At 37.2% G+C, this 13,678-nt stretch overlaps 1 protein-coding gene across 1 annotated transcript in view; it reads left to right on the forward strand.

Moving 5' to 3' along the window:
- The window catches only part of MAML2 (mastermind like transcriptional coactivator 2), a 349,689-nt gene extending 345,201 nt beyond the window's left edge, over positions 1-4,488 (forward strand). Inside the window, exon 5 of the mRNA XM_058663997.1 lies at positions 1,260-4,488. Coding sequence (XP_058519980.1) covers positions 1,260-2,266 — 1,007 coding nt within the window. The 3' untranslated portion in view covers positions 2,267-4,488. The remainder of the gene's footprint in view (positions 1-1,259) is intronic.
- Positions 4,489-13,678: the final 9,190 nt, after the last annotated feature.

Raw genomic sequence — 13,678 nt, forward strand, 5'->3', positions numbered from 1 at the left:
TGTTGCTTAATCACTATTTGTTTTGTGCAGTCTTCCAGTTCAGCAGTCTGTGACTCAGGTTCCATATTCAATCAGTTATTGACAGGCATTAGTTTACTTGTCAGGGACTTTCAGGCTCAATGGTTTGCCAAATATAAAAGCCAAGTGTTTAATGAAAGGCAAAAGACACCTGATGGACGAAGAGTCTGGATTATAAAGGAAAGCTTGGTGCAGGCATTTGGGCCTTGGTTTGAACACTGAAATACTAATAGGGCTCAATGAAAAGGCTCATGTGCACAAGCAAAGGTGGATCACAGTGTATGGGATAGTAACGCAAAAGTAACTACACTTCCTAAAACAGAAAAGTTTCTATATGGAAGCTATCATTAAAGCCATGTTTATACTGAATTTAGATGGTTAAAGAGAGAAATTGACTCTGACATTTATAGCTGTTTCTTGAATGGGCATGATGTGGGTGAAGAATGGGACGTACTTCCAAGACCATCAGGTAAGAAAACTAATGTAATCATAGTGTGCTAGATTCATCCATCCATTGTTTTAACACTTGAACCCAGGGTAAGCAGTAAAATGAAAAAAATTCATGAATTGGTTAATAATTTAGACTTGAAGCTTACAAGGATAATTCAAAATGAAAGGTTCACTAGCAGCGCCTGTTAGTGACCTAGAAAAAAAATGATAATGTTATATCTGTTTCTTTTTTTTTTTGAAGATTTATTTATTTTATTACAAAGTCAGATATACAGAGAGGAGGAGAGACAGAGAGGAAGAGCTTCCGTCCGATGACTCACTCCCCAAGTGAGCCACAACAGGCCGGTGCGCGCCGATCCGAAGAAGGGAACCAGGAACCTCTTCCAGGTCTCCCACGTGGGTGCAGGGTCCCAAAGCATTGGGTCGTCCTCAACTGCTTTCCCAGGCCACAAGCAGGGAGCTGGATGGGAAGTGGAGCTGCCGGGATTAGAACCGGCAGCCATATGGGTTCCCGGGGCGTTCAAGGCGAGGACTTTAGCCGCTAGGCCACGCTGCCGGGCCTATATCTGTTTCTTTACCATGTAAACTTGATGAAGGAATGATCTAGGGTAATACTCCCCAAACCCCAAGGTCCCACAGTCCCTTTTATATAACATTATCTGATGATTACTTGTCTTAATTTATTCATATTACTGAAGCCAGTTTCAACTTTCATAAGGTATTGCAAATTGCTTTGAAAGAGGAAAATAACATGTTATTGTGAACTGATGTAATTCCTTTCCTTTTCTCAGGTGGTTCATCAACAGTGAGTTTAAATTCTAACCAGGCTCTGACAAACCCAGTTTCTACGCATACCATTTTAACCCCCAATTCCAGCCTCATGTCTACGTCCCATGGGACAAGAATGCCATCATTAGCCACAGCAGTTCAGAATCTCGGGATGTATGGAAATCTTCCTTGTAATCAACCTGGCACATACAGTGCCACTTCAGGAATGAATCAACTAACCCAACAGAGAAATCCAAACCAATTGATAACAAATCAAAACAACCCTCTGATGCCCCGACCACCTGCCTTAGGGCCAACTAATAACAACAGTGTGACCACTTTTGGAGCTGGATCTGTAGGTAGTTCACAACTGAGACCAAACCTAGCTCACAGCATGGCAACCATGCCAGCACAGAGATCATCAAATGTCATGATTACATCCAACACAACAGGACCAACCTGGGCCTCTCAAGAAGCCAAACAACAGGAAGCCCTGAAGTCTGGAGGCATTCGTTTCTCCACAGCTACACCTGCATCCTATGCCCAAAACCAATCTTTGCAGCAGGCTGTAGGTAGCCAGCAATTTTCCCAGAGGGCAGTGGCTCCTCCTAACCAGTTAACACCAGCAGTGCAGATGAGACCCATGAACCAAATGAACCAGACATTAAATGGACAAACCGTGGGTCCGCTTAGGGGTTTGAATCTCAGACCCAATCAGCTAAATACACAGATTTTGCCTAATCTCAATCAGTCAGGGACAGGATTGAATCAGTCAAGGACAGGCATAAGCCAGCCACCATCCCTGACACCGAACAGTTTTCCTTCACCCAACCAAAGTTCCAGGGCTTTTCAAGGAACTGACCATGGCAATGACTTAACTTTTGACTTCCTCAATCAACAGACTGACAACATGGGCCCTGCCCTAAACAGTGATGCTGATTTCATTGATTCTTTACTGAAGACAGAACCTGGTAATGATGACTGGATGAAAGACATCAATCTTGATGAAATATTGGGGAACAATTCCTGAAGAGAAAATGGAAACAACATAAAAACCCCAAGCACTAGAAGAAAATATTTTAGAAGGACTCTGTAAAGGCTGTATGTTGATTTTCAGGTGGACTACATGGAAACACCATGGCTTGTAAATGGAAAGAAGAAAGTAACTGTGTGGTGAATGATTTGGTCCAATTTCTTGTATAAAATCTCAAACCTGAAAGTAAAGCATTGGGATCGCTTTTCCTATCTAAAATCCTGGACACAGTATCCAACTTATCCAAAAGGAACTGTAATGTTGATGTGTAATTAATTGTGTAAGATAGGCTTCCTAATCTCCTTTTCTCCCTGAAAGAAAAGTAATAGAATCTGTAGCTTACTTAAATACCAGGTCATGAGGTGGTACTCATTCCAAGCAACAAAAAACAATTTCTTTTAATTTGTTCTAGCAGCTATATGTGGTATAATTTTTCCACTCTATATTCTGATTTAATTTTCCTAAATTTTGCGATGTAGATTGATATTTTATAGGCTTGCTTGGAGCAGCCATATAGTGTCCTAAGTAAGGGACAGCAAGAGAATCTAGAAAACATCCAGTGAATTACAGAACTCCACATTCACCCTTCATTTTTATAGTTCTCCTGTATATTCTATTCTTCAGTGGAATGCCACGTTTCTACTGATGAAACAAGAACGTGAAGCTGTGCACCTTGACTTTGGCTTTCACAATCAATTTCTAACCAAGTTTAAATATAAATAAGGCTGTCCTAATTGTACTGAAATATTGATGCACACCTGCATGCATCAGATTTCACTTAAAAATATCGGACATTGATATAAAGAAGATGAATTTGACAACACATAACCAGGAGTAGTGTTTATTGTAATTGATGCCCACTGGTTTGTCCCAAGACTGAATGAAACTAAGTCTGTCCTCCCTACACTTGTTGATGACCAGTGACTGGTTTGTAAGAGAAGGAAGTTTGGAAACCAAAAGAGAGATGAGAAGATAGCGTCTTTTTTTGGTAACAGATAAGAACTAGATTTGGAAGGTTCAAGTGGGCAAAAATGTGTGTCACGGGGTTTAAAAGAATGCATAAATAAGAAAGAAAAAACAAGCCAACCTTCTTTAGACATATGTGGATCTGGTTAACAGGTACCTAAAATGTGGTCTGTTCATAGAGGTTGTTATTCCTTTGCCCCTCTGTGACAGATTATGAATGCATGATAGGGGGACCTTTCACTTCCAGGTTTTCTCCCTCTGGGCTAAGCATCGTGTCGAAGAGGCATTTTTGTTTGTTTGTTTTCATTTGACCTCCATTCGTACATAGAGATCAGCCACAGAATGAAGATGTGCAGACTTCGGATGGATGCAAAATAGCACTCTCATTTTCTTCATTACAGAAGAGCAAATATATCTTCAACCCTCTTAGTTATATACTGAAAAAGTCAAATGTTAAATGTCATTTAACTCAAGCAGCTTTATCACAAAGTCTTTAAATCACTTGTCAAGAAAGAACACACATTTAGCAAAGCCCTCTCAGTCTTTCAAATTTCTAGAGGCACTCTTTTACACAATACCAACATCACTAGCCCAGAATCTTTTCTGTGCAAGTTTGTAAATATAAATAAATGACTTGTTTTGTAAACTTTTGTAAAGAATATTTTGGCAGAAATACTTAAAACATATTCTTGGGGTTATATTTATACATATGTGAATTAAATATACTATCAAAAGGTTATATTTTATACAAAAAGTAAATTGTTACCTTTTGTATGCTAATATACAAAATTTTGTATAATATGATTGTTTATTTTTAGCTCTACACTTAAACCATAGGTGGTTGAGTGGAAACTTTTAAAAACTATCAAGAAGCTTGTTGGACAAATTTATATTCTGAAACCTCAATAAGAAGGCATTCCAGGTTTCAATCTTTTCTCTCTCTTTTTTGTTCTGTTCCAGGGTTTTTTTAAATTCATTGTTCTTTTGTCTTATTTGATTATTCTGCTGTGCATATTATATTGGTCCTTGTTGCATGTGGTCTACTGTGTGTTTTCCCATTTTATAAAACAATGTTTCTCCATGCAAGCAAGAAAGGAAAAGTTAGTGTACATATAAACACTTTTATTTGATGGCTAATCCATGTTATTGTATATATCTCCCAGCACTTCCCAGTTACACTCCTGTGATTCAGCTTATTTTCATCTTAACATAAGTAGTATGTTTTATTGTAGCTATCAAATTTAAGAGCTAAAGCAATCAGAATGTTTGGATTTTCTTCTATCTTAATGTGAATTTCATAATTAATGTCTATTTATTCAGCTATTCATTAAAATGCAGGATTCTTTGGAAAAATGGTGTAGTCCATAGTTTCTGTTTCTTGGTAGCCTATTACCAAAGATGCTGTAATTTTCTTTAAAACTGAGATAATGACAGTTTGATAGACATGTTTAGCCCAAACCTTAGGAGTTACAATTTAAGAATTATTGGAATACAATCACCCATTTATATAGAAAGCTCAGATTACTTAATTGTTAGCATTGTTAATTACCCTGGCTTAATAACACGAGGTAGAAGTAATTTTTTCTTTTTTTAAAAATGCAAAGTCTAAAGGCAATTTATACAAATAATTCATTCTTGGCTTGGTGTTAAGCCCGATGAAGATAAATAATCTGATGAATGCACTAATATTACCTGCATTATTGTAACCATTCCCATAATTGTAAAAACTTCAATTTGTGAAACAAGTATTTTGTATTATGTGCAATTCTATGTGTAAAAAAAAATAGTTTTAAAAAATTCAGGAGTGTTTTTTTTTGCATGAAATTATACTTTCTGGCACCAGTGATGATATTGCTCCTATGTCACAAACAATTCTGAGAATTGGTAAGTAATGAAAATTCTACAGGAAGCTTCTAATGCTAACAAAGTGCTGCTTTGTCACATTTCAGTGTTTTGTAGTGTGCTTAGAAGTTCTAATGGAATTTCCATATGCATACTGGGAAATACTACTGTCTAGTATGCAAACACTGTGATTATCGGCATGCCCTGCTGTGTGGCATTTGGGTCAGCCCAGGCTGTGTGAACACAGAGGTAAGTAAACACAACCTGGCTGAGCAGGTATCACAGACCTTTTGTCAGAGCTGGCAGGGAGTGGGGAGGGGTTGGACTTTGGTGTAGCAAGAAGGACCACTGCAGATCCCTCTGCCCCATGCCCTAAACATGTTGCTTGGATCGCTACTGGCTCTTTCCCTTCTGTCAGGTAAACAAAAAAAAAAAAAAAAAAAAATATATATATATATATATATATATATATATATATATATATACACACACATATATAACATAACCTGTTTAAAATGAACCTTAGTAATAGAACAATATTTAAAATTGATTTTTTTATACTTCTTAGCCAGATGAAGTTGAAAGGTTGGATAAGTAAAAAAATAAACATCAATAAAAATAAATAAGATTCACATAGATTAAGAGAAAGCAATATGTAATTCCAAAATTGTCTGTGAGTTCAAGTGTGTAGCGTTGGTAGCATACTTAAGAGAGAGCAAAGAAGAGTAGCCGAGGATGTGGAGGAGAGGACCGCACAGCCTCTTCCTGCACTGCAGTTGCTGAAAGCAGTTCGCAGTGTTAACTGCTTTATCCGCAACTCCAGTTTGTATTTCTGTAACTTTATTTCACCACCCCCAAAAGAGGGGGTGAGCCTACACTACATTTATTTTCTTTTTCCATTTTGGAATCTTGTGATTGTTTTTCAAAACGAAGTTTAAAAGTAACTTTAAAAAACCTCAGTAGAATCTTTTTAAAAACATCACTGGTCATTCAAGAGCTTGAAAATCTCCAGATTGTCGTTAACTTTGTTTGGGAAAGTGACCATCGCCTTTGAAAGTAAATCTTACGAAAATTAAGATTTTTATCATAAGCAGGCCATAATAGACTGTAGACAAATGTGAAGACAGTGTAATGTACATGTCCACTCACTACACATCAAGCCCCAAAGACCAACAGTATTTAACGATTCATAGGATCTTATGAAGAAAACATTCTCCAAATAGGGAGGAGAAAACCATTGCTGTGAGTAGTCAATGCCACTGAGTAGATGCTAATCACCTTTTCTGAGCTGTAAATGGCAGTGTAACATCTTTTAAATATCCTTCTTAAATTCTTTTAGCAAACAAATGCTATTGGATCCATTTCATTGGCAAAGTACCCCAGGAGTGGGGAAAATACATTAACCTTCGATTTTTAAACCAAATGCTGTTGTCCTTGAACTACATGTGGTCATATTAAAAGAGCACCTGTGTATGTGTACAGAGGTAGCATTTTAAGTTCCTTTTTTTTTTTTTACCGAATTTGAATCATCTTTAGCTCCAGAATGTGCATGAATGTAGAAGCATTTCAGAATAGAATTCTTTCAGCAAAATGGAAAAGGGGCGAATGGGAGAAAAAAAATCTATAAGTACATAAATCTAGAGATGCGTATAGGATTCTTTCAGAAATAGGAAGGAAGAGGGAGACAGAATAAAGGAGAGAAAATATATTTCAAACAGGCATAGAAGAATTTAGCAGCTAACATTACTAAGACCTCTGAAGTCTGGGGTGCAGCTAGCTGAAAGCAGTAGCCCCCACATGCCATCATCTGTTCTTGGATGCCTCTCACTTTTGCCTCACTGTGTCCTGGCCTGACTTCAAGCATGTCCTTATCTAAAGGTGACAAAGTGCTAGGGGTATCACAAGCACAGCCCCACCCCAAGTCCAAAACAGCAGTGGGTTCTTCCTTTTCAAAGGCTCTAACTTTGCTTCTCGAGTTTAGCCAGTGCATTAGTCCATCCTGAGCAGTCACTTTGGCCAGGCAGATCAGTGTTCAAACTGACCAGGCCTGTAGGCAGTGGTGGGGTTAACACCAAACAAAGATACTGCCTGAAAAGTGGCAAAGTGGTGATTTCCCAAAGGAAAATCAGATTGTTATTGTCAGAAAAAAAATTCAACTGTAAATATCTTCCACATTTTCCAACTGCCCTATTTCTACTGTTTTTCATATCTCTTCAACTCCAAAATATTACTAATAACACAAACACACTTTCCACCTCCTCCATAGGGAGGCAATCCAAATCCAGTCATGCCTCATGTTACATTCCCATATTTCTTACTTAATGTGTGTTAACTGTAGGTTAATACTTAAAATTCAGTTTTTCAAATAGCTCCAACTGTCACCACAGCTTGAATGTATGCATCAAATCATCACAGTACCATAAATATGTAGGACTGTAACTCTTGAAAATTTTTGTCTTGATTTCTTATCACAGAAAGAAAACCTACCTCAAATATTCCTAGGGTCAAAGAGACTTAAGCATGGAATTGGTTACATGGGTGATGTACAGGCTGAGAAGCCAAATCAGGGATGATGAGGGCTCTCCAGAGGTGAATAAAAACTCTAGACTACTACCACTCCTAGGATGAAAGACTGAAAAACAAGAGACCGGAAAAAAGAACACCTGCAAATGCTATGATATTGATTAGCTTTTTTGGTAGCAACTGAGTCCAGTGCAGTTTCAGCTCTTCAGAGGGATGCTAATGACAGAGCAATGCAGTATAATCCTCCGACCCCATTTCCCCACTGTCCAAGGAATGCATCTCATCAGTTATAGTCAGCTGGAGTAAGTTTGCACGAGTGCATTACAGAGAGAGTGAGAAAAAAAAGGCAAGGAATAAATCTGCCAATAAGTGGGTCCAGAGATGACGTAGCAAGCTTGTAGATTACTGGATTCTCCCAATTGTCTTGGATTGCAGAGCTAAAACAAAAACCAGTTTTGTTAAATCTTAGCAAAATGTGAATTTTTGGTTTCTCTGCTTTCAGATACACTAACAGTCTAAATTTTTGTATTTATTGCAGAAAGTTTGCAACAAGGAAGCCATTCACCTGCAATGCATGTAAAATTCCAGATAATGATAGTTTAAAAATGGAGACGGGCTTTTAAATGTTTCATTGACTCTAAGAAACATTTATCTGATATGTCCTTGCCTATTAAATTATATTACCATCATTACATTATTATTTTTTCCCTACTGGTATGTTGTTTAATTATGTGTCTTAACAATGAATGGCATTTTAGAGCTGATAAAATCAGGTATTTATCTCATGCAGGAGTCTAGGTGGGGCATTCTGCTGCCATATTCTTTCTCCTTTCATCTTTGCCCTGAAGATTGTATAGCAACCTTATTCCTTTTTCTTGTCATCTTATAGTGATAAGGTGGTTACCTCAATCTCATGTCCATCCTTCAAGCTAGAAAAATAGAAAGGAAAAATAGTAAATGCAAAAAAATCCACAATTAATCTTTACCTTGCATTTGAAAAAAGTTCACTTTGTAGACTTGTCACTGTACTTCTTCAGCCATGACTGTTCTAAGAGCTTTCAGTTCCTCAAAGGAGGATGGGAGGTAAGTATTCAGAGGCTACAGTAGAGGATGGCAAGGGAGCTTGTGGGTTAGAAACTACAGTAAAGTACAAAATCATACAAGAGAAATAAATTAGTTCAAGATGTTAAGACACTATAGAGAAATGTGATTGGGAACGTATACATAGGAGCTTAATTATAATTACATTGTTGCTTTTCCGCTGAGTGGAGATTACATGCTTGTAGTTTTTTATAACTATGTAACTGAAATTGATTATTAAAAGTGGAAAAAGATACATTTTTAAGTTGCATTAACAAAAAATGAAAAAAGTATGGAAATAGGTGGATGGTATAAATTGAAAGGACTTCCTATTTTAAATTTAAATTAATTTCAAAACGTATTAAAACCTACAGAAATCCAAGTTATGTGGGATTAGCACAGATACAGACATGTAGATCCACGGAGAGGGTCCAAAATGACTCATGTTTACAGTTGATTTTTTTGTTCCAACAGAGTGCCAGGTCAACTCAAGAAGTGAACAATCTTTTCAGAATTATTACTGTGACAACTGAATATTCAAATGCAAAAGAAGCTGAAACTTCCCTCCCGCCCCAAGCTTTAGCCTGGCTCAGCCCTGATCACTGTGGGCAGTTACGGAATAAGCCAGCAGGCAAAAACTCTATCTGTAGCTAGCTCTCTTCTCTCTATATTCCATCTCTATTTCTACTCTATCTCTTCCTCTCCCTTTCTGTGTCTCTGCCTGATAAAGTAACTAAATAACTGGCGGACTACTACAGGGAATTTAAATATCAAAGGAAGACTGGTCCCTTCTTTTAAGGAGAAGGAAAATAATATAATTAAGGAGCAAAAAGAAGTATAAATAGGGTAGACATACAATAATGGAATTTTATACACATTTGTTGCAATAAATTTGAAAATTTCAAGAAATATATAAATTATTATAAAATACAACTCAGAACTGTTTTAAGTGGAGAAACTAAAGAGTTTGGAAAATGTTACAGAAATGGGGATAGTTCTTCAGACTCTTGCCACAAAGAAAACAGCAGAACAAAGTGACTTATCAGAAAGATGTAATTAATTAATTAATTAAGGAATAATTGCAACCAATCTCACATGAACTTTTCCAGAGCATTGAAAAAGAAGTAATTTCCAAATCATTTTTTAAAGTTGACATGCCTTTATAATAAAACAGAACATAAATGGCAGGTGATTAAAAAAAATAGGAGTCAATATTGTGGCATAATGGGTGAAGTCCCCACCTTATGTGCTGGCATCCCATATGGGCACAGGTTCTAACCCCAGCTGCTCCATTTCTCATCCTGCTAATAGCCTGGAAAAAGCAGCAGAAGATAGCTTAAATACTTGGGCCCTCAAGACCCACATGAAGACCCAGAAAAAGTTCCAAGCTCTTGGCTTTGGCCTAGCCTTAATGTGGCTGTTGTGACCACCTTGAGAGTGAATTAGCAAATAGAAAATCAATCTCTCTCTCGCTGGCTCTCTGTTTTCTCTCCCCCCCCATCTCTCCTTCCCTCTCTGTATCTCTGTAATTCTGCCTTTGAAAGGGAAAGGGGAAAAAAAAGGAAAAAATTATTAACTAGCCACCCCCATGATCCATGACTATAGTTATTCAAATCATAAACCAAATTCTAACCGGCACAATCCGGTAGTATATAAAATAGATTCCATACATTTTGTATAAGTTGGGTTTCTTCCAGAAGTAAAAAATTGGTTTAAAAATTGCATAGGCAAAAACATGGGTATGCACCATAGTGATACCTATAAAGTCTTCTATTGGAAATCCTACTCACTTGTGAAACATAAAGAAGAAATAAAATACGTGTTACCCCCAAAATGCACAGGGTACAGAACCAATAATTATTGTAGCAATCATAAATGATGTGATTATCCAGTTAGAAAACCCCAAAGGGTATAGCAAGTTTTTCAGAAATTAAAGACACATCAAAGCAATTGTTATATACTGCTAATTATTTTTTAATTACAACTTTAAGTTGTTAACTGGAACATTGAAAACATCAAAATCTAGGCAACACATCACAAGGGTATGTATATGTAAGAATACAAATGTGTGTGGTGTATGTGCTTGGTGTGTGTGTGGCCGTACATGTGTAAAATTCCAAAAGGCTATCAAGCAACATTTAAAAAGACCAAATAAATAGATAATTACAATAACAGTCTTTGACAGAAAGATTCTATAACATGAAATCATCCACTTTTTCCAACTGGGAAGAAGTCTTTTTTGTTTGGTTACAGGATTGAATGAACCTAGAACGAGGGCAGAGTGGATCTTAGCAATGCAAGCGCAGCATCCTCAACTGATGCTGTAAGGACTCACTCATGTGCCCTCAACCTACCCTGCACAGCTCCTGTGCGAGACTGTCATTTCCTATGCACCTCTCCCTACGCAGGGGAGAATTTGATCCCAAGGGTGGCCTTAAGCCAATTTAAGAAGTCGATGGACAAATAGTCCAGGTTCCTCTTCCCTTAGTGATACACATTTCACACTCTCATTAGAACATAGCCCAAGTTGCTTCTAATAGTAAGCTGCTCAAAAACACAGAGTATGGGTTGTATTTTCCCTCCCAGATTCTGTTTCCTCACTGCAGAGTTTCCTGGTGATAACACTCAGATAAGCCTCTTATAGACAAAACTTTGTCTTATGATCTGCTTTGTGAGGAGTAAACTAGAACGATGTCCAAATGCAAAGTGAAATGGGAAAATTGGGATATTATTAAAAGGAATGTTGTGCTGCAGTAGCAGTGTAATGAGGGAACAGCCAATCACAAAAATAAATAACCACAACCTGATTTCATAAAATATTTAAAATGAACAAAATATTGCTCATGAATACCTCAGTGAAACTGCCAAGAGAAGCAAGAAATGGTAATCATAAAAGTCAGCGTAATAGTTCCTTTTTAGATGCACAAAATGAGCCTTTTAAAGTATTGCTAATGTTCCTTCTATTTCTTAGCCTGAATATGTATACACCAATGTTCTTAAATTAGTATTCCTTAAATTATACATATAGTATGCATACATTTAAGTGTTTTGCGGTTATCATCATTCACAATAAAAAATTCTAATGCTGTCAAATTAGATGAAAGAAATAGATGAATGGTTACAGTCATCAAGTGCAAAGATTTTGTACTCAGACTGTTTTGCAAGTGTGCTTTAAGTTTTCATTCTGTTTAAATGAAACCAGACATTGACATGACAGGAAATGGCGTTATGTGTGTGATTCCTCCAATACTAGAAACACTAAAAACTTCCCAAAAAGAAAGGCCTCAGACCTCACATCAAAAGATTTGTGAATGACAACACAATGTAAGCTTCAAGTGAAAAAGATATTTTAAAACACATGCTATAAGTTAAAGTTTTGATTTATATCTGTGTATATAATTTATATATACATATATAATTCTGTGTTTAATTCCATTTTCTTTTTCTAAACTTTATTTTTCTTTAACCAAATATCAGTTCTATTCAAACATATAAGGGCTAATCTATTCTGTTAAACATTAAATAATAACTAAATATGTGAACAGACTTTGAGAATCAGGAGATAAGATATGGATTATTCAAGGTTTTGCTTTTTTTTTTTTCCAGAAAACTCATTTCAAAGGCGATCACTTTAGCATTTCAAAGGTAGTGGATAATGTTTGCAAAGGAGAAGGTTTATTTCTTTCAAACGCGGTAATCACAGGGTTTGAAAGCTAAATATGCAAAGACCCGTGAAATAATGACTACCTGGAGGTTTTGGATGTCAATTGTGTGCACACATGTCTCGGGGCATAAAATACTGTGGTGTTTCATGCTAGTTTTTCTTTCCCAAAGAAGCTCTTTGCACTTGTGCAGTGACGGAAGCTCTTCATGTGGTGTGAACTGATACTTTAGAAACAAAAAGGATAAAATTTGGATTTTCAAATTTAACTGGCTCTGGAAATGAGTTATTAAATAAGACGCTGTACAGGTGCAATTGTTTCTTTTTATTTCAAAGATTAACACGTATTTTACTTCAGAGAAACAAGTCAAAGTGCCTTAAGTTTTGAAGTTAAAATCTGTGGTCCTCCATTCAGAAAGTCAAAGTTTGATAAAGCAAATTCATCTAACTCCATCATGTTTCTAGATATTGCATTTCATCAATGCAATGGAAAATCAGCAACCATTTCATGAATTTTTCGTAATAGTCACTTAGCAACACAGTTGGATTCAAACATTGTACAGACTTGATTACAGAGTCCGACTTCCCATCTGTTGGTGTACGTCTTTCTCTTGAAACTGCTTCTTCCTGTGTGTGCCATGAAATACCAGCGTTAGTTATAGAATTTGCAACATATACTCAAAAAGATTTTGTTTTCAAGCTAGTGTGGAGGTCGCACATACCTGATCTGAGCCAAAAGCCTACAAAGCCATCCAGTAGTTTAAACTCCTTGGTGAGTAATTTGGTGGAAGATTTCTTTGGCGGAAGAATCTCTATTATCTTTGCTGCAGGCAGAAACTAAGCATTTTGAAAATCTGCTAGGGTGTTCTGCCTGCAAAGCAACAGATCAGCCAAAAGCCAAAGCCCTCAAAAGTAAGTTTTATTCCTGGGATATCAGGTTCTGATGTCAGAGCTGTTAGGGAAAGACAATAGCAGCCGGTGAAGCATAGACACAAACCAGTGGCAGGTGTTTAGCAAGGCCAGAGCCTCAGGCAGCACACATTCCTAAGGTAAGTGGCCAAGTGTTGTACCTTCTCCTCCCACTGAGTACCTCCTGTTCCACCAGAGAACCTCTTGGCTGGGGGAGGTGATTAGTCAGTAAACAAAAGACCCACACGTGAATCAAATCAGCATACAAGATGGTTCCCCAAATGAATAAAAGCTGCTGAAACCAGCGCTGGATTGATGCAGTCTCACGGGGAGGGGATCCTTCGTGTTGTCGGCTTTCAAAAGCCTCTGTCTTTTCTCATCCCTGGTTCAAACTCTGGCTAGTGCTGGTCTGAACGCTGCAGCATTAC

This window comes from Ochotona princeps, chromosome 4 (genome assembly GCF_030435755.1).
Source record: "Ochotona princeps isolate mOchPri1 chromosome 4, mOchPri1.hap1, whole genome shotgun sequence".
NCBI classification, from domain to species: Eukaryota; Metazoa; Chordata; class Mammalia; order Lagomorpha; family Ochotonidae; genus Ochotona; species Ochotona princeps.